This window comes from Canis lupus, chromosome 5 (genome assembly GCF_048164855.1).
Source record: "Canis lupus baileyi chromosome 5, mCanLup2.hap1, whole genome shotgun sequence".
In the NCBI taxonomy this organism is placed as follows: Eukaryota; Metazoa; Chordata; class Mammalia; order Carnivora; family Canidae; genus Canis; species Canis lupus.
The window spans coordinates 35415901-35436828 of record NC_132842.1 but is presented as its reverse complement, the minus strand read 5'-3'; the positions used below and the strand labels follow the sequence as shown (position 1 = coordinate 35436828).

The 20928-nt window shown below is 41.0% G+C and overlaps 1 protein-coding gene and 1 long non-coding RNA gene across 9 annotated transcripts in view; one reads left to right on the top strand and one right to left on the bottom strand.

The window, feature by feature from the left end:
- The window catches only part of DNAJC18 (DnaJ heat shock protein family (Hsp40) member C18), a 32111-nt gene that overhangs the window by 2721 nt on the left and 8462 nt on the right, over positions 1-20928 (top strand). For 7 of the 8 annotated variants that reach the window (XM_072826025.1, XM_072826024.1, XM_072826028.1 and 4 more), the window contains 7 exons: positions 1118-1204; positions 2871-3054; positions 11635-11780; positions 14423-14608; positions 15544-15650; positions 16612-16721; positions 19713-19885. In XM_072826025.1, coding sequence (XP_072682126.1) covers positions 1165-1204; positions 2871-3054; positions 11635-11780; positions 14423-14608; positions 15544-15650; positions 16612-16721; positions 19713-19885 — 946 coding nt within the window. In that variant the 5' untranslated portion in view covers positions 1118-1164. Of the gene's footprint in view, positions 1-1117; positions 1205-2870; positions 3055-11634; positions 11781-14422; positions 14609-15543; positions 15651-16611; positions 16722-19712; positions 19886-19971; positions 20065-20928 lie in introns of all 8 variants that reach the window. The other variant, XR_012031078.1, reaches the window with a different exon arrangement.
- On the bottom strand, positions 369-19879 carry LOC140633477 (uncharacterized). The gene is made up of 2 exons (XR_012031081.1): positions 19688-19879; positions 369-1697 (listed from the first exon to the last, which is right to left on the bottom strand). It is a non-coding gene; the product is annotated as an uncharacterized lncRNA (long non-coding RNA).

Below are 20928 nucleotides of genomic sequence, written 5' to 3'. Positions count from 1 at the left end.
CTTTTCTATTTTCTTGGTTCTTAAAATTTCAGGATTGAGTTCGAAAACCCCAAAACCCATCTCTCAGCCTCCAGGACCTAACACACATTTAGCACAGGACGGGTATTAGCATATATTTTATTTTATTTTATTTTATTTTTTTAATAATAAATTTATTTTTTATTGGTTTTCAATTTGCCAACATATAGAATAACACCCAGTGCTCATCCCATCAAGTGCCCCCCTCAGTGCCCGCCACCCATTCACCCCCAACCCCCACCCTCCTCCCCTTCCACCACCCCTTGTTCGTTTCCCAGAGTTAGGAGTCTTCATGTTCTGTCTCCCTTTCTGATATTTCCTACCCATTTCTTCTCCCTTCCCTTCTATTCCCTTTCACTATTATTTATATTCCCCAAATGAATGAGACCATATAATGTTTGTCCTTCTCCAATTGACTTATTTCACTCAGCATAATACCCTCCAGTTCCATCCACGTTGAAGCAAATGGTGGGTATTTCTCGTTTCTAATGGCTGAGTAATATTCCATTGTATACATGGACCACATCTTCTTTATCCATTCATCTTTCGATGGACACCGAGGCTCCTTCCACAGTTTGGCTATTGTGGACATTGCTGCTATAAACATCGGGGTGTAGGTGTCCCGGCGTTTCATTGCATCTGTATCTTTGGGGTAAATCCCCAACAGTGCAATTGCTGGGTCGTAGGGCAGGTCTATTTTTAACTCCATTGAGAATGGGGAAAATTAACAAGGCATTAGCATATATTTTAAAAGGACATCCTTGAGATAAACAGTCACACTGTCACCCTCTGGACTAGTTTGCAAAACCTTTCCCAGGCAGGATCTCATCGCGTCTCCCTAAATGCCCCTAGTGTTAGGCGAGGCCGAAGCCACCATTCTTAGTCTACAGATGAGGAAAAGTGTGGGCCCCAGTCACCCAGCAGTCAACCAGCAGCAAGAAACCTCCGCGGACCTCGCCCCAAGGTCGAGCCCCATACAAAACTACAACTCCCACAGCCCCTCGCGCGGAGCCTGCCGGGAGTTGTAGTCCAAAGTCCCGCAGCTCCTATGCGTTGGACTACAATGACCAGCATGCCCCGCGCTTCTTGCCCTTTTCAGCCTCGGGCTCCGGGGAGGCTCCGCAGACCTGCTGATTGGGAACCGATATGGCTGCGACTCTGGGCAGCGGGGAGCGCTGGACCGAAGGTACCAGGTCCTTGCGGGAGGGTGGGACAGGGCAGAGTTCGGGAGAAGGATGGGGCTCCTTGAGATTCCTAAGGGCTGAGATTCTCGGCCTGAGGTGAAGGATGGAAGCCTATGAGGAGATGCTGAGCCTGAGTAGGTAGGGTTCCGTATTAGGTGGGGGACTGCCTATGGAAGAGGTCAGAATCTGGAAATCAGGATACCTGGCTCAATCTAAGGAACCGGCCAGGAACCCAGAGTCAGCCGTGATGACTTTTTTGCCTCCGGCCTCCAGCCCCGCCCCATCCCTCCTCGGCCCGTGCCCAGTTTAGGGCCAGCGGTGGTCAGGCCCTGCCTGCCTGGGTGGCTGGGAAGTCAGTAGGATGATGTGGATTCCCACAGCTTGCTTGCCCGGCCCTTATCCCCGCTCCGCGCAACTAGGCCGCCTGACTCTCCGTCTCCACTTGGTCCTGCTCCTGCAGCCCGCATCAGGACCGATAGGCTGGCCTTTTCCATCCTGCAGTCAAGCAAAGAGTATTGATTCAATACGTGTTATGTACCCTGCATTATGCTGATCGTGCAGCAGGGATCTGACAGACTTGGGCCCCTGAGACCACAGAACTCTCAGTCCATTGAGGGAGTTTAACAGGTAAACAGTTATGAAACAGAGCCTCTAAGTCCTGAGCTATACAGCAAGGTCTTAGGTTTGGGAAGCAAACTGACAGCCAGCCTGACTGTCAGAAGAGGCCTCAGGAAGAAAGTGTTACATATGATGACATGAAGGATGCCTTGGAGTTAGGCTAACAGAGGAAGAATGTTGCAAGCAGAGGGAACAGCATGTGAAAAGGCACAAGAGAAAAGAGAAAGCATTGCTGATCTGAAAGATGTTTGGTGTGTGTAGAGCTTAGACGGCAAAAGAGTTTGCGGTGAGGGAGGCGGCTGCAGAGGTAGGCTGGGCCTGTGATAAGAAATTTGGACAAGGAGCAGTGGGTAGTCGCTAAGGGACTTTAGGCAGGAGAGAGACGTCTTTAAAGAGTTTCCTGAATCCTTCAGACGGGACATGAGTCCTCTATCTTCTTTGACTGGATTGCTGTGGCCTTCTTTACATTCTCCAGGTGTTATGATAAATTGAATCTTCTCCCTTTAAACTATAGCCCCTTTGTGGTCAAAATAGGTCTTATCCATACATTTCCATGATCTGTCTAGCCAAGTGTCTTGTAGAACTGAACCAACCCCTAGTTTAAATCTTAGTGGTGGGAGGCACTGCAACAACAACAAAAAAATTTTTTATGAGCAATGTCACTTCTGACCATGGATCACAGAAAAATAAAGACTTCCCCTGCATTGCACTAAAGGTAGACACCTCTTGAAAGGCAAGGTATTGAGGACGTGCCTTCTAAACCCCTTTTCTGGCTCTGATCCAGAATTATTTGCTGAATGACCACTGTCGTTATGGTGGACATTATTGTGCTTCATATTTCTAGCATTATATGTTTTTCATGATTGCCTCTCTATTTACTACATTGTTTTCTCAAGGAAGATGTTCGTTCAGTTTTATATGGATGCTTAAAAATCTGTATGATGTCAGTAGTTTGGCCCTCATACTTATGTCCTCCTTGATAGCTAGGGCAGATAGCAAAGTTGATTGCAGACCAGATGGAGGCCTAATGGAGGCACTATTGCTTTGCAGCTTACATTGATGCAGTTAGAAGAAACAAATACCCAGAAGACAGACCTGAAAGTCATGACCCATGTGGCTGCTGTAACTGCATGAAAGTACAAAAGGAAAAAAAATCTGAGCATGAGTGGAATCAAACCCGGCAGGGTGAGGGGAGTGCCACTTACACTGAGGAACAGCTGCTTGGGGTACAAAGGTGAGTCTGTGGTAGAATGACATGAGTGATTTTAATGTAGAGTTCCTGGCAGATATTTTATATATATATATTGATGGCTATTAGTACTTTTATTATTGAAGCACAATTCAGAGGCAAGACTAGTGGAAGTGTACTGTTAGGGTATAATCTGAGGTCACTTTCCAGCTGGAAAGGAGAAGCAGGGAAACGCAACTAGACATAATGGACGTCTATACAACATCCTAGCCAACAACAGGAGAATATACATTCTTTTCAAATATACGTGAAACATTCTCTCTCTCTCTCTCTCTTTTAAAGATTTTATTTATTTATGAGTGACACACAGAGAGAGGCAGAGACACAGGCAGAGGAAGAAGCAGGCTCCATGCAGGGAGCTTGATGAGGGACTCGATCCCAGGACCCCGGGATCATGCCCTGAGCCAAAGGCAGACACTCAACTGCTGAGCCACCCAGGTGTCTCATCATTCTCCAAGATAGATCAGATGTTAGGCCACAAAACAAGTGTCAATAAATTTAAAAGGATTAAAATCATACAGTGTATGGTCTCTGAAATCGACCACAGAAACAAATTTAGGAAATTCACAAATATGTGAAAATTAAACAATATTTATTCCTTTTTTTTTTTTTAAAGATTTTATTTATTTATTCATGAGAGACACAGAGAGAGAAGCAGAGACACAGGCTGAGGGAGGAGCAGGCTCGATCACAGGACTCCAGGATCATGCCCTGAATTGAAGACCTGAAGGCAGACGCTCAACCGCTGAGCCATGTAGGTGTCCCAACAATATATGTTCCTAAAGAGGGATGCCTGGGTGGCTCAATCAGTTAAGCATCTGCCTTCAGCTCAGGTCATATCTCAGGGTCCTGGGATCAAGCCCCAAGTTCTCTACTCAGTGAGGAGTCTGCTTCTCCCTCTCCCTCTGCCGCTCTCCCCTGCTCATGCTCTCTCTCTCCCCTTCTCAAATAAGTAAATAAAATCTTTAAAACATATATATATATATGCATATATATATGCATGTACATATATATACATATGTATACATATATATAATAAATATATATTCCTAAAGAACAAATTGTCACAGAAGAAATCATAAGAAAAATTAGAGAATACTTTGAGATGAATGAAAATGAAAACATAGCATACCAAAGTGTATAGGATGCAGCTAAAGCAATATTAGGACATTTATAGCTATAAATATTTAAATATATATATTTAAAAATCTAAAATCAGTAATCTAACCTTCTACCTTAACAAACTAGAAAAAAAAAAAAAAAAGCGCAGAAAGAGTACACTAAACCCAGGCAAGCAGAATGAAGGAAAAAGTATAGAATGGAAATAAATGAAATAGAGGTTAGAAAAACAACAGAAAATTAACAAAACCAAAAGTTGGTTTTTTGAAAATATTAACACAATTGACAAACCTTTAGCTAGGCTAACCAAGAAAAAGAGAGAAGACTCAAATAACTAAAATCATCACTACCAATCTTATAATGATAATAAAGATTCTGAAAGGATACTATGAATAATTGTACGCCAACAAATTTTTTTGTTAAGATTTTATTTATTTAGGGATCCCTGGGTGGCGCAGCGGTTTGGCGCCTGCCTTTGGCCCAGGGCGTGAGCCTGGAGACCGGGGATGGAATCCCACGTCTGGCTCCCAGTGCATGGAGCCTGCTTCTCCCTCTGCCTATGTCTCTGCCTCTCTCTCTCTCTCTGTGTGTGACTATCATAAATTAAAAAAAAAAAAAAAGATTTTATTTATTTATTCATGAGAGACTGAGACAGGGTTGATAGGAAACCCTGACAGACAGAGATAGGAAACAAACAGAGTTGCTGGAGGGGAAGTGGGTGGGGGGATGGAGTAACTGGGTGATGGCCATTAAGTAGGGGATGTAGTATAGTGAGCACTGGGTATTCTTTTTTTTTTTTTTTTTTAAAGATTTATTTATTTATTTATGATAGACAGAGAGAGAGAGAGAAGCAGAGACACAGGCAGAGGGAGAAGCAGGCTCCATTCCGGGAGCCTGACGTGGGATTCGATCCCGGGTCTCCAGGATCGCGCCCTGGGCCAAAGGCAGGCGCTAAACCGCTGCGCCACCCAGGCATCCCCGAGCACTGGGTATTCTATGCAACTGATCAATCACTGAACTCTACCTCTGAAACTAATAATACACTACATGTTGATTAATTGAATTTAAATAAAATAAAATAAAAAATTCTAAGAAAATTAAAATGAAATAAAATAAATAAAATAAAATAAAATAAAATAAAATAAAATATTCTAAGAAAAACCTAGGCCCAGAAGACTTCACTGGTGAATTCTACCAAATGTTTTTAAATTTTTTTTTAAATTTTATTTATTTATGATAGTCACAGAGAGAGAGAGAGGCAGAGACACAGGCAGAGGGAGAAGCAGGCTCCATGCACCGGGAGCCCGACGTGGGACTCGATCCCGGGTCTCCAGGATCGCGCCCTGGGCCAAAGGCAGGCGCCAAACCGCTGCGCCACCCAGGGATCCCTACCAAATGTTTTTAGAAGAATTAACTAATCCATCATAAACTATTACAAAAAATACAAGAGAGGGGAGCACTACTCAACTCATTCTGTGTGGCCAGTATTACTCTATAACTAAAACCAGACAAAAATGTTATAAGAAAACTAAATTATCAATCAATATCCCTTATGGATATAGATTCTAGCAACATAGAAAAACATAAAAAGGATTATATAGCTTGGGGTGCCTGGGTAGCTTAGTCAATTAAGCATCTGACTCTTGGTTTATACTTAGGTCATGTTCTCCAGTTTGTGGGATCAAGCCCTATGTTAGGCTCTGTGCTCAGTGGGGAGTCTGCTCTTCTCCCTCTGCTTCTGCCCCTCCTTCTCCTTCTGCTTCTGCCCTTCCCCCTGCTTATGTGCCCCCCACCTCTCTCTTTTTCTCAAATAAAAAAAATGAATAAATCTTTTAAAAAAGGATTATATACTTTGACCAAATGATATTTATCCCAAGAATGCAACGTTGTTTAACACATGAAAATTAATCAGTGTAATACACTATATTAATAGAATAAAGGACAAGGCCACATGATAATTTTAATAGGTGCAGAAAAAGCTTTTGACAAAATCCAACACTGTTTCATAATAACAATACTCAACACAATAGGAGTAGAAGAGAACCTCCTCAACTGATAAAGGCCATCTACAAAAACCCCACAATTAACATTATCATACTTAATGGTGAACAACTGGATGCTTTCCAAGATCAAGAAAAAGACAAGTATGTTCACTCTAGCCACTTCTATTCAACATTGTACTAGATGTTCAAACTAGGGCATTTAGGCAAAAAAAAAAAAAAAGAAAGAAATAGAGAAATCATCCAGATTGGGGACACCTGGGTGGCTCAGTTGGCTAAGCTTCAGACTCTTAGTTTTTGGCTCAGGTCATGATCTCAGGGTCTGGAGATCAAGCCCCATGTTTTGGGTCCGTAGTCAGCAGGGAGTCTGCTTGAGTCTCTCCCTCTCCCTCTGCTCATCCCCCTGCTTGTGTGCTGTTTCTCTTTCTCTCTCTCACATAAGTAAGTAAATCTTTTTAATTTTTTAAAAGAGTTTATATTTATTTATTTGGTAGAGAGAGAGCATGAGTACAAGCATGGGGAATGGCAGGAAGAGGGAGAAGGAGAAGCAGCTTCCTGCTGAGCAAAAAGCCTGGTGTGGCATTCAATCCCAGGACTCTTGGGTCATGACCTAAGCCGAAGGCATATGCTCAATCAACTGAGCCACCCAGGCACCCCAGTAAATCTTTTTTTAAAAATGAGAAAATTAGGGGCACCTGGTTGGCTCAGTTGGTTAATGTCTGCCTTCAGCTCAGGTCATGATCCCAGGTCCTAGGATCGAGCCCCTAGTTGGGCTCCCTGCTCAGCTGGGAGTCTGCTTCTCCCTCTCCCTTTGCCCCTTCCCTGGCTGTGTGCGCTCTCTCTAGCTCCTGCTCTCTAAAATAAAGAAGTAAATCTTTTTAAACATTTTTTAAAAAGAAGACATCCAGATTGGAAAGAAGTAAAACTGTATTCACAGTGATATGATATAATATAGAAAATCCTAAGAAATACACACACAGTGTTAGAACTAATAAATGAGTTTAACAAAGTTGCAAAGTATAAGATCAGTATACAAAAATCATTGTTTTTCTGTACCCTAGCAATGAACAATCCAAAAATGGAAAATAAAACAGTTTCAGAGGCACCTGGGTGGCTCAGTCAGTTAAGCATCTGCCTTTAGCTCAGGTCATGATCCCAGGGTCCTGGGATGGAGCCCACGTCTGGCTCCCTGCTCAATGGGGAGTCTGCTTCTCCCTCTCCCTCTGTGCTCTCTCTCGCTTTCTCTCTCAAGTAAATAAAATCTTGAAAGAGAAGGAAGGAAGGAAGGAAGGAAGGAAGGAAGGAAGGAAGGCAGGCAGGCAGGCAGGCTTCATTTATAACACTGTCCAAAAAAGTATAAACTGCTTAGGAATAAATTTAACAAGAGAAGTATAAAATGTACATTGAAAACTATAAAACTTCATTTAAGGAAATTAAAGAAGGTCTAAATAAATGGGAAAATTGCCTGTGTTCATGGATTATAAGGCGTATGGTAATGGAAATATGGTAATACTACTCCAATCGATCAATAGATTCAACATATCCCTATCAAAATATTTGCTGCCTTTTTTGCAGAAATTGACAAGCCAGGGGTTAAGCGTCTGCCTTTGGCTCAGGTCATGATCCCGGGGTCCTGGGATTGAGCCTCACATTGGGCTTCCTACATGGAGCCTGCTTCTCCCTCTGCCTGTGTCTCTGCCTCTCTCTCTCTCTCTCTCTCTCTCTCTCTCTCCTCTCTCTGTCTCTCATGAATAAATAAATAACATTTAAAAAAATTGACAAAGCCAATCCTAAAATTCATATGGTAATGCAAGGGGATCCAGAATGCCAGAACAGTCTTGAAAAAGAACAAAGTTGGAGGACTCACATTTCCCAATTTGAAAAACTTATTACAAAGCTACAGTTACAGGGGCATCTGGTGGCTCAGTTGATTAAGCATCTTGCCTTCAGCTCAGGTCATGATCCTAGGGTCCTGAGATCAAGCCCAAGTTGGGCTCCCTGCTCAGCCAGGAGCCTGCTTCTCCCTCTCCCTCTGCCCCTCCCCTGTGCTTGTGTTCTCTCTCTCTCTCAAATGAATAAATAAAATCTTAAAAAAAAAAAGCTACAGTTATGAAGACAGTGTAGACTAGCGTAGGATAGACATGTAGATTAATGGAATAGACTTTAGAGTCTAGAAGTAAACCTTAATATTTATGGTCGATTGATTTTTTTTTTTTTTTAAGTAGGCTCCACACTCAGCATGGAGCCCAATCCAGGTCTTGAACTCATGACCCTTAGATCAAGACCTGAGCCGAGATCAAGAGTTGGACACCCTGGGGCGCCTGGGTGGCTCAGTTAGTTAAGCATCTGACTCTTGGTTTCAGCTCTGTCCTGAGATCGAGCCTGGCATTGGGGCCTGCACTCAGCACTGACTCTGCTTTTCTTCCTCTCTCTTTCCCTCTGCCCCTCCCTGTACTTGCATTCTCTCTTTACAATCTTTAAAAGAAAAAAAAGGGTCAGGGGATCCCCGGGTGGCTCAGCGGTGTGGCGCCTGCCTTTGGCCCAGGGTGCGGTCCTGGAGTCCGGGTATCGAGTCCCGCGTCGGGCTCCCAGCATGGAGCCTGCTTCTCCCTCCTCCTGTGTCTCTGCCTCTCTCTTTTTCTCTATATATCTATTATGAATAAATAAATAAATAAATCTTTTAAAAGAAAGAAAAGAAAAAAAAGGGTCAGATGTCCAACATACTGTAACACCGAAACACAACACCATGAGCCAATTAATTTTTTTGACAAGAATACTAAGGCAGGGGCACCTGGCTGGCTCAGTCAGTGGAGTATGCAATTCTTGAACTCAGGGTCTTGAATTCAGACCCCACATTGGGCATACAGCTTACTTTAAAAAAAAAAAAGGAGTGCAAGACAATGTAATAGGGTAAAGAATTGTCTTTAATAAATCTGTTGGACAACTGGATATCCATATTCAAAACAATGTACTTGGACTTCTTTCTCACACAAACGCAAAAGTTAACTAAAGACCTAATGTAAGGCCTAAATGTAAAAGCTACAACTATAACACTCTTAGAAGACAAAAATGTACATTTTCATGACATGACATCTAAAGCACAAATGACAAAAGAAAAAATAGGTGAATTGGATTTCATTAGAATTTAAGCTTTTGTATTCAAAAGATACCATCAAGAAAGTGAAAAATCAATTCACAGTACAGGAGAAAGTGTTTTCAACTTATGTATCTGATAAGGGACTTCTATTTAGAATATATAAAGTACACTTACAAGACAATAATAAAAAGTCAAATAGCCCAATTGAAAAATGGGCAAAGGATCTGAATAAGCATTCCTCCAAAGAATATATACAAATGGCTCTTAAAAAAAGAAAAAAGAAAAAGTTCTGTAAATGGCCAATAAACATTGAAAAGTTGCTCAGTATCATTAGTTATTAGAAAAATACAAGCCAAAGCCAAAACACTACCTCACACCCACTAGGATGGCAATAATAAAAAAGATGGATAATAGCAAGTGTTAATAAGAATGTGGAGAAATGGGAACCCTTGTATATTGCTTGTAGGAATGGAAAACAGTGTGGCCAGTTTGGAAAACAGATTGCCAGTTCCTAAACATAGCATATCCACTCCCAGGTATATACCAAGAGAAATAAAAACATACTTCCACGCAAAAACGTATACATGAATGTTTGTACAGCATCATCCATAATAATGCCCAAATGAAAACAGCCTGTAGGCCAATTAACTGATGAATGGATAAACAAAATGGGGAATATGCATACAATGAATACTTTTTGATAACCAAAGAATGAAGTATTGATAAATGCTACAACATGAATGAACCTTGAACATCATGCTAGTCAAAGAAGCAAGACACAAAAGTGTATATATTGTATAATTCCTTTTATATGAAATGTCCAGAATGGCAAATTTATAGAGACAGTACATTTGTGGTTGCCAGGGGTTGGGAATGAGGAATGACTGCTGATGAGTATGGAGTTTCTTTCTGGGGTAATGAAGATGTTCTGGAATTAGGTAGTGGTGATGGGTGCACAATTCTGAATATACTTAGAAAAAATCAATTCATTGTGCATTTTAGGAGAGTGAACTTTGTGATATGTGAATTGTAGTTCAAGAAAACTGTTATTAAACAAATAACAAATTTAGGGGTGCCTGGGCGGCCCACTTTATTAAGCCTCTGCCTTTGGCTCAGGTCTTAATCTCAGGAGCCTGGGATCCAGGCCCGCACCAGGTTCCCTGCAAGGAGCCTGCTTCTCCCTCTCCCTCTGTCTCCTCCCCCTTGCTCATGCTCTGTCTCCCTTTCTCTCAAATAAATAAATAAAATCTTAAAAAAAAAAAAAACAAATTTATACAAAAGAGAGAAAGAAGCAGAGGAGTATCTGCCATGGAAACAGGGATTGGAAACTGGGCTGGGGATCCAAAGGATCCCCATGGGCAACTCTTGGGGAAGGACCATGATTGACATTCCAGACCTTGGTTTACAGTCCAGCCTGTGTTACTGACTTACTTTAATCTCTTCAGCAAGACTCGGCCTCTCTGTCTAACTGGGTTGTGTAGTTGCAAAAGACCGGAGATGTTCTATAAGTGACTATCAGGAAAGAATATATATATAATCCATAAAATGCAATAACATGCAGCTTTTGAAAAGAATGATAGTTATATAATAGCCAATATTTATATAGCGTCACATGCTATCAAACGCTTTGATGAATACTTAATTTAAATTACTTCATTTAAATTATAACAGCTCGTGAAATGTTAGTTGGAATTATTAGCCCATTTCAGAAGATGACACTAAGGTACAGGAGCTAAGTACTCAGCAAGATAAGATCCTGACCAAGGCATTTTGACTCCAGAGTTCATGCTCTAGCACAACATTTCTCAGAGTGTGGCTTGAAACCCCAAGCCCTTAGGGGGTCTGCAAGTTTAAAACAATTTTCCTAATAAGACAAACACATTATCTGCCTTTTTCACTCTCATTCTCTCATGATTGTACATTAAAATTTTTGAGAGGCTACCTGATAATGTAGTTATATCATCACTCTGTTTTAAAATTTCTTGTTTTCGGGACACCTGGGTGGCTTAGTGGTTGAGCATCTGCCTTTGGTTCAGGTCGTGATCCCACATCAGGCTCCTTGCAGGCAGCCTGCTTCTCTCTCTGCCTATGTCTCTGCCTCTCTCTCTGTGTCTTTCATGAATAAATAAAATCTTTAAAAAATACTTTTAAAAGCATTAAGCTCTTGGTGGGGGGGACACTGTTAATCAATTTGAAAATTCCATGAATGTGTTCACCAATTTTCTTTTAGGTTTGTTTTGGGACTTACAGATTAGAGGACCAAATGTAAATGTAAAAATGTACTATTTTACAGTTAGTTGTACAGAAGGGGCCTTTGTAGACATATGTGTTTCTGATGTGTGTTTTTAGGATCAAGAAATGCCGAAATTACTATGAAATTCTGGGAGTTTCTCGAAATGCCAGTGATGAAGAGCTTAAGAAAGCTTATCGAAAACTTGCCCTGAAATTTCACCCTGACAAGAATTGTGCTCCTGGAGCAACTGATGCTTTCAAAGGTCTGAGCTGGAATTAATGTTTAATTCTGCCTTTCTTGTGATGTTTGGCCACAAGCTGTTTTCAGCCTCCCCTGTAATAATTTTATAAGGCCACAAGTGAGGCCTTTTTTTCCTGCCATATCCCTTAAATAGTCATTATCAGCACAGCTCCCTCCTGTCTTCATTCATTTACCTTAATTTCTTCGGGAAAAAAAAATTTTTTTTTCCGTTTCTCTGGAATGGTAATTTTGTAGATTTGACACATAAATAAAAATCTTACTTAAGAGCTTCAACCCCAGTGAAGCCACTGATTCAGTCAAGGATTATCACTGGATGCTAAAACTGTTGGGTGATAGGTTTTTGTTGAAAAGGATATTCACATGATGTCAGAGCATCATCCCCCAGAATACCTACTGATTACAAATTGGAAAAAATTCCTTTATAATGGAGAGATCTAGCTGTCACCACTTTAACCACGTGGTCCAACTTGTCATCACTAATGCTGGACCCACCTCACATTATATGATATGGCACCTGTGGGCTATTCTTGCAAAATGTTCGATCTGAATCTAGTAATGAGTAAACCATAAAAATATGGAGCATTCTACAAAGAACACTGACCTGCTCTTCAAAAAAGTCAATATAATGAAAAGCAGAAAAGGCAAGGAGACTCTTCTAGATTAAATTAAACTAAGGGAATATAAAAGCAAATATATTACAAGAACCTTGCATGAATTGCATGGATTGTTCATTTTCTGAGCAATGAAAATGGTATTGTGATCATGCAGGGGATTCTTCTAGGAGATAGATGCTGAAATATTTAGGGATAAAGTGCCATAATATCTGCAGCCTATTTTCAAAGGCTTCAACAAAAGAAATTTCTACATATTACATATACGTGTGTATGGACAGTTAAGGGAAGCAATGTGGCAAAATGCTAACAATTGATGAATCAAATAAAGGATATACATGTGTTTATTTACTACTTTTTCAATGTTTTTGTAGATTTGGAATTTTTCTAAAGAAAAACTAAAGAATGATAGCTCTGAAAACATTTTAAAAGTCTATATTTCCCTCAAAGGACAATCTCCCTTTGTTGATGTGCCATTGTGAATCTTCTTCTCCCCACAGTTTCTACAAGGAAACAACTAGATAACCCACATTCTCTTTACATCTTCATGTAAAGTATCTCACAGACCTAATGCCATTTCTATGAGAAACCGGCCGGATTTCAAGGGATGTGATATTGAAGCAACTATTTGGCTTTTTTTGTTAGTTTTTTCTGCTTAGCTGTTTTATTACTATAAACATTTAATATAATTCCCTCGCCAGAAGAATCATAAAGAAATGCTCTTTCTGACTGTGTTTCTGTTGGTGTTGACTCAATTAGAGGTGGGGAGTGGGACTGTCTTAAAGATTTTTTTTGGCACTGATTGTATGTTAAAATGAAATTGGACAACATTTGCACATTTATGCATAGGGAGAAGTGATAGTAAGCATGTGTAATCTATCCAGTCTTTGATAAGATTTCACTCATTGAGACACTGGAGATGTGTTTTTCAATTTCTAAAGCCCACTTTCTAAAGTAAGCTGGAACAATGTGACTGACTTGTGGGGACTTTGTTTTTAGCCCAGCAATCATTTTACTGATTATTTTATTTAGAAGATTGTTTCTGACTTCAAGTTAGAATACCACTGTTTATGTATGAGCTATTTCCAACCATAAACTAATTGCTCTCAAGAGAAATAAGGACACATTTTTGATGAATGAAAGCAGTGGTTCTTAGTTCATCTTGAGTCCAGTAGTGCTTCTGGCTTATCAACTTTAGATCATGGAAAATGTCAAGGGCAAGAACTCTGGTGAACTTTCTAGGCCCAAGCACCTTTCTCTCTTTCTTTTCTTTTCTTTTCTTTTCTTTTCTTTTCTTTTCTTTTCTTTTCTTTTCTTTTCTTTTCTTTCTTTCTTTCTTTGTTTCTTCTCTTTTTTTTCTTTCTTTTTCTTTTCTTTTCTTTCTTTTTATTGGAGTTCAATTTGCCAGCATATAGCATAACACCCAGTGCTCATCCCATCAAGTGCCCACCTCAGTGCCTGTCACCCAATCAATCCCACCCCCCACCCACCTCCCTTTCCACCACCCCTTGTTCGTTTCCCAGAGTTAGGAGTCTCTCATGTTCTGTCTCCCTCTCTGATATTTCCCACTCATTTTTTCTCCTTTCCCTTTTATTCCCTTTCACTATTTTTTATATTCCCCAAATGAATGAGACCATATAATGTTTGTCCTTCTCCAATTGACTTATTTCACTCAGCATAATACCCTCCAGTCCCATCCATGTCGAAGCAAATGGTGGGTATTTGTTGTTTCTAATGGCTGAGTAATATTCCACTGTATACATATACCACATCTTCTTTATCCAGCCATCTTTCGATGGACACCGAGACTCCTTCCACAGTTTGGCTATTGTAGACATTGCTGCTATAAACATTGGGGTGCAGGTGTCCCAGCGTTTCACTGCGTCTGTATCTTTGGGGTAAATCCCCAGCAGCCAAGCACCTTTCTTTAGGCTCTTGTGAAGTGACTCTAGGCTCATCATTGCTGCTCTGATGATCACCCTCAGCTACAGCAAAGACTGCGTACTCAGGTATTTTTTGGTTTTGGTTGCAGCGATAGGAAATGCCTTTGCAGTCCTGAGCAATCCTGACAAGCGACTCCGCTATGATGAATATGGAGACGAACAGGTGACTTTCACTGCCCCTCGAGGCAGACCTTATAATTATTACAGGGACTTTGAAGCTGATATCACTCCAGAAGAGTTATTCAATGTCTTCTTTGGAGGACATTTTCCTACAGGTGAGTATTTCAAAATTATCACTTAAAAATTTATATATATCTCTCTCTGTCTATATTTCTGTATCTCAGCTAGCTCCTCTTTGAGGATCTGAATAGAGGGACTGTGGAATGGTGGAAACAGCAAGAATTTGGAATCAGATGAGCTAGGGTTTGAGGGAAGCCTCCAGCCTCCAACTGTACATGATTTTAACCAAATCACTTAGTCTCTCTGATCCTGTTTCCTCACCTGAGAAATGGGACTGATAATATCTACCTCACAGGGCTGCTGTGAGGATTATATATTTTTAAGTGCTTTATAAATAAAGTAAATATAATAATAATAAATAAAGTAATATAATAATATAATAAATATAAATAAAAGTAGCAAGATGCCTATTATGATTATTGCAAAATAGCAACTATATAAAGATAAAAGTTAGAAAAATACCCTCAGAGAAGGTAGTAAACTGAGTTTTATGAGTTGCTCTTAAAGATACTAATGTTGGGGCGCCTGGTGGCTCAGTCGGTTGGATGTCTGACTCTTGATCTCAGCTCAGGCCTTGATCTCAGGGTTGTGAATGCAGGCCCCACATTGGGCTGCACAATGGGTGTGGAGCTTACTTAAAAAAAATAAAAAAGATACTAGTGACATAATCTGATATTGGACAAGGAAGCAGATAGGAGCATGTCAGAGAGGATGCATGACCTAAAGATGTTCTTTATCTACTAGCCTTTTGGGATCTCTCACTCACTAGTTACAAAGGACTGTTTAAATAAAAGCAGGAGAGCTAAGCACATTCCATCTGCACCTGATTCACTTGGCTTACCTACCGTTTTATTTTTCTACTGAGTAAAGTGGGACAGTGCTCTGCCCTTAGAGAACCTGGCTGGGAACAAGGACCTTGGAAAAAGCAAGGAAGGAGTGTCTTCCATATCCCATATCCTTTCTCTTCCAGGAAATATTCATATGTTTTCAAATGTGACAGATGATACCCACTATTACCGCCGGCAGCATGGACGTGAGAGGATGCAGACACGGAAGGAAGAAGAAGATAAGCCTCAGGTACCACAGAATGATGGCTGAACTGCTGCTCATCAGCATTATACTGAGCTGACTTTTATGGTGTATATGATTGGGTTTTGGAAGTTCAGCTTGAGTGATGTTATTAACATGTGTTTTTGGAAAGCAGAGGCAGTGGTAGGAAGGAGTGAATAATTGGCCCAAGTAGGCCAGAATGGTACCTCCTTCCCTACCTGTTCTTTGGTAGCTGTTCTAGGGAATCAGTTCCCCTGTGGGGCTATCTTGATCAAGCTTTTCTTCATTGCAGAGAATAGGAACTCCTCTCAAAATATTCAGAACTAAAGGGAGTTTAAAGTAGGGGATCTAGGGAGTCTGATAGAGCTCAAGATCAGGAAGCACAGGTGGGCCTCACGACAGATGGAAACCAGGAACTAAGGTACAGTCAGGCACTCATGCAGCTATCTTTCCATGACTCTGTGGCCAGATTGTCTCCACTTTTCCTGCCTCTATGCATTTGCTTGATTCTCGTTCTACTTCCTCTTGCAAATAGCCAATCCATACTGCCTAAGAGTATGTATCCTTTCTTTGGGTGACTGTCTAGCAGAGAACAAAGATGGATCTCAATTCCAAATTCCTAGGAAGGAGAATGTGATTATCTCTGCAATGGTTAGATATCTCCCAGTTCATTCAGCTGTGGCCAAGGCAACAGAGCTGCATAATACTAACATGGCCCTGTGAGAGTCATAGTCTGGGCAGACTCACCCAGAGGTGTCTACTTCATTGGTCTTAAAAAAGGGGGCTGCATGAGCATTACTGGGTGTCAATACAGTTGTGGGTGGGTCTCCTTTAGTCTTCTCAGCAGAGAGACAGCATTCCTAGAAAAGCCGTAGACTTTGTGTAGTACATTGCAGGAATTTCTATTTTCTTTGGGAAAAGTATCCTATTTTCTGTAAGCTTTCTATTGATGATGAACACTTAAACCAAATATTTTTTTCTTTTTCAGACTACATATTCTGCATTTATTCAGTTACTTCCTGTTCTTGTGATTGTGATTATATCTGTCATTACTCAGCTGCTAGCTGCTAATCCCCCATATAGTCTATTCTATAAATCGTAAGTCAAATATTTCTAAGTGTTTCTTAATGACAGTTTGGAGGGTGAAATACTTGAACATTTTGCTGGGACTGCTAACATTTCATTTTATCTTTGTAGAAAACCTTGATATTTTGTTTAAAGGAACAGCTGGATAGTGATAGTGTAAAAATAATGTAGGCAGTTTCCTGTGTGCTCAGGACATGGATTATTTTGTTCCACAGCGACATCATCTGATCAGCTGCAGAACAGCAGCAACTGGTTTCTGAAGAATTAATAGACTAACTCCAATTTCAGATTAAATCCTTATCACATCAGGTTAGCATTAGAATGGACCCTATTAAGCTTGTGACTAGATCGCTGGACCCCTCTGGATTGGGAACATAGTATCTGAAATCTAGTGATTATTTTAAATTTAATATTTTATTTATTTATTTATTTATTTATTTTTATTCATGATAGAGAGAGAGAGAGAGAGAGAGAGGCAGAGACACAGGCAGAGGGAGAAGCAGGCTCCATGCCCGGAGCCCAATGTGGGACTTGATCCCGGGACTCCAGGATCACACCCTGGGCTGAAGGCAGGCACCAAACCGCTGAGTCACCCAGGGATCCCGATTATTTTCAATTTAAATAATTGCAAGAATGGTACATTTATTCATGATGAGACTACATGGTCAAACCATAGTATCACATTTCTTTGCTTTTCCTGAAAAATATAGAAATTCATTGTAATGTTTGCTTTGCATGCAAATAATGAACTCTGATAGGAATTTCTTTATTTATTCAATTAATTATTTCAATTAATTCAGTCTTCAGGGGAACCCTGGGTGGCGCAGCAGTTTAGCGCCTGCCTTTGGCCCAGGGCGCGATCCTGGAGACCCGGGATCGAGTCCCACATCGGGCTCCCGGTGCATGGAGCCTGCTTCTCCCTCTGCTTATGTCTCTGCCTCTCTCTCTCTCTGTGACTATCATAAATAAATAAAAATTAAAAAAAAAAAATTCAGTCTTCAAAGTTTGGTCCCCAGACCAGCATCATCATTAACTGATAACATGTTAGAAATGTGAACTCGTAAGCCTCACTCCATACATACTGAATCAGAAACTCTCAGGATGAGAACTAGCAATCTGAGTTTTAAAAAGCTCTCCAAGGGCGCCTGGGTGGCTCAGTTGGTTAAGTGTCTGCCTTTGGCTCAGGTTATGATCCCAGGGTCCTGGGATCAAGTCCTGGGTTGGGCTTCCTGCTCAGTGAGTAGTCTGCTTCTCCCTCTGCCTCTCTCCCTCTCCTGCTTGTGCTCTTTCTCTCTCTCTCAAATAAATGAGTAAAATCTTTTTAAAAAATAAAAAGATCTTTAAATAACTCTGGTTCATAGTCTAAGGATTACTGGATTATTATTATTTTTTTAACGATTTTATTTATTTATTCATGAGAGACACACAGAGAGAGAGAGGCAGAGACACAGGCAGAGGGAGAAGCAGGCTCCATGCAGGGAGCCCGACGTGGGACTCAATCCCAGGTCTCCAGGATCACAGCCTGAGCCGAAGGCGGCGCTAAACCGCTGAGCCACCCAGGCTGCCCCTTTACTGGATTATTATTATTATTATTATTATTATTATTATTATTATTGTTTTTAAAGTATGTTCCACATCTAGCATGGAGCCCAACATGGAGCTTGAACTCAGGTCGTGAGTTCAAGACCTGAGCTGAAATTAAGTGCCAGACGCTTAAACTGACTGAACTACCCAGGCACCCCACTGGATTAATTATTTTAAGTTAGATAAGAAATGAGTCGTTACCCATTATGGTTTAGCAGACAAAAACCTGACAAGATGGGGGGACCTGGCTCAGTCAGTAGAGAGTGCACCTCTTAATCTCGGGGTTGTGAATTCAAGCCCCACATTGAGTGTAGAGGTTACTTAAAAATAAAATCTTAAAAAAAAAAAACCTTAACAAAATGAGGAACCCATGGGGCAGTAGATAAGAGGAAGAGTCTATAGACTATAGACTATAGACTAAAGACTGTATTCTAGATCAGTATCTTCATTTTACAGAAAGGAAAGCTGAGTCTCAAGGGTTATTACTATCAGGTCACTCTGGCCTGATTCCCGCTATTTCCCGACCACCCATGTTTCTCCATTTGCTACTTCTATCTCCTTTCTTGCCCAGCCAGTGGGACAGAGAGGAACTTGCCCTGCTAACACCTTCCCAGACGGAGATGGGAGCAGTCTAGGCCTGAACCCTGAGACATCTAGTAAGATGCTTTTAAGTAGAGAGATCAAAGGAAAATGCTAGGAAAAGGTCAAAATATAACTCAGTTGAGGCGGAACTTGTCTTGCTTGAATAAAACTAGCCTGGATTATGCACATTGCTATCACATTGTTTTAACTTGAATTTGAGTTTCCTTCTGTATTTCCTTATAGTTAGGATTTAGTTTACCCAGACCTACTGATGTTTCTGAGTGCCATATACCATTGGATATATTAGACCCACAGAGAGTACCGAAGCATCACTGAAGTCTTTTGTCTTTTTGCAGTTCTCACTTAGCAGCTGTGTGTGAAGTATTTTCTCTCCGGTCCTAAAAACTGATACTAGGTTGGTGTAAGTTATCTGGTTATTGGTGAATAGTTAGTGTAATAATCAGTGTATTCATTCAACATTTACCAATAACCTGTTCTGTGCCAGGTACCATGCTAGGTCCTCCATGATGTACAATATTTTTTTAAGCATTCAGCATTCAGATTTTAGCACAGAAAGCAATATAAGAGAGGCAAATCCCTGAAGAGAATAAATGAACTATATTGAGGCTGAAGTCACAATATGAATATGCTCACATAATGATGACATTACAGTTACTACTTTGCTGGGGAAATAATAAATGGTCGGTGTATTAGACAGTGGTACTTGCATCTGCCCTCTGATGAGGTGATTATGGTCATGATATCTGTGCAGCCAGCGCTTAGAGTGAGATTGCCAAATATAACCAGCTTACCTGAGCCTTTCTCTCCTTGTCTCAGGACCTTGGGCTACACCATCTCTAGAGAAACACAGAACCTGCAGGTGCCTTATTTTGTGGATAAAAACTTTGAGAAGGCCTACAGAGGAGCATCTCTCCGTGACCTGGAGAAGACGATAGAGAAGGATTACATTGATTATGTCCAGACAAGTTGTTGGAAGGAGAAACAACAAAGTAAGATGTTGTGAAAGGGACTTTAACTGGTAGTCATGCTTCCAAACTGAGGCATTCCCAGCTTCCCTATCCCTCCTCTTTCCTAGTTTGAGTGGCACATGTTTATGTGAACAGAAACAGGACAGAGGCCCATTCAGGACACTACAAAAAAAGTGAAGTTAATCGACAGGATACATGTGGTGAGAATTTGGAAACCTTAGGAATTTAGGCAGGCAGTACTAGTTGCCTATCTGTCTCTACTTCTCTCTGCCCATCTGCCCCTCTCTCCTCTCTGCCAACTGCCTGCCTTTGCTTCTTTGAGTTTTCTTCTTTATAACCTGGTTTTGCCCTGCTTGGTTTTGGTTGCTACCCTCTTTGTCTCTCTCCTAGCTTCTGCAACCCCTCTAGTTATTGGCCCCTTTCTACCTCACAAGCCTCCTGTGTAATCTAGTGCTAGCTGGATTGGTCCAGTTTCCTAATTCCACATTCCCTATAGGAAAATCTGATTGATCCAGCCTCATTTTTTTGAGCCAGGCCAAAAGCCAGCTCTAGCCAGCTGGGACCAGCTAGATCACAAGTGACCCTACTCGGTCTGCCCCTTCAGTAAGGATGGGTTACAGCAGGCATTCCACTCTGTTCTCTCTCTGGAGACATTGGGAGTGTCTGTGTCTGCCAGCTGGCTTACAACTCCAGCTGAGTGTCAGTGCGGAGCGCTGGTAGCAGCCAGAAGATTCACTTTTCATCCCATTTGGATTCCACACACACATACACACACATGCACATGCACACCTATGCACCACCCCACCACACACCCTTAATAATGTATCTTATAAAACTTGGTTCTGATACTTAAAAAGCAAACTGACTCATTTTTAAAATGGTATTACTGGACATTATTAAATGTCTAACAGTGCCTGATAAAATTAGCTCTTCAGTCACAGTGCTGCTAAGCCCTTGCTGACCCATCATGCATCCCAACCCCACCCCCAAGTTAATCTCTCCTTCCTACGTGTTCTTAAAACACTGTGTTCATCCTGCCAACACAGTACTGCTCTCCGTGTTGG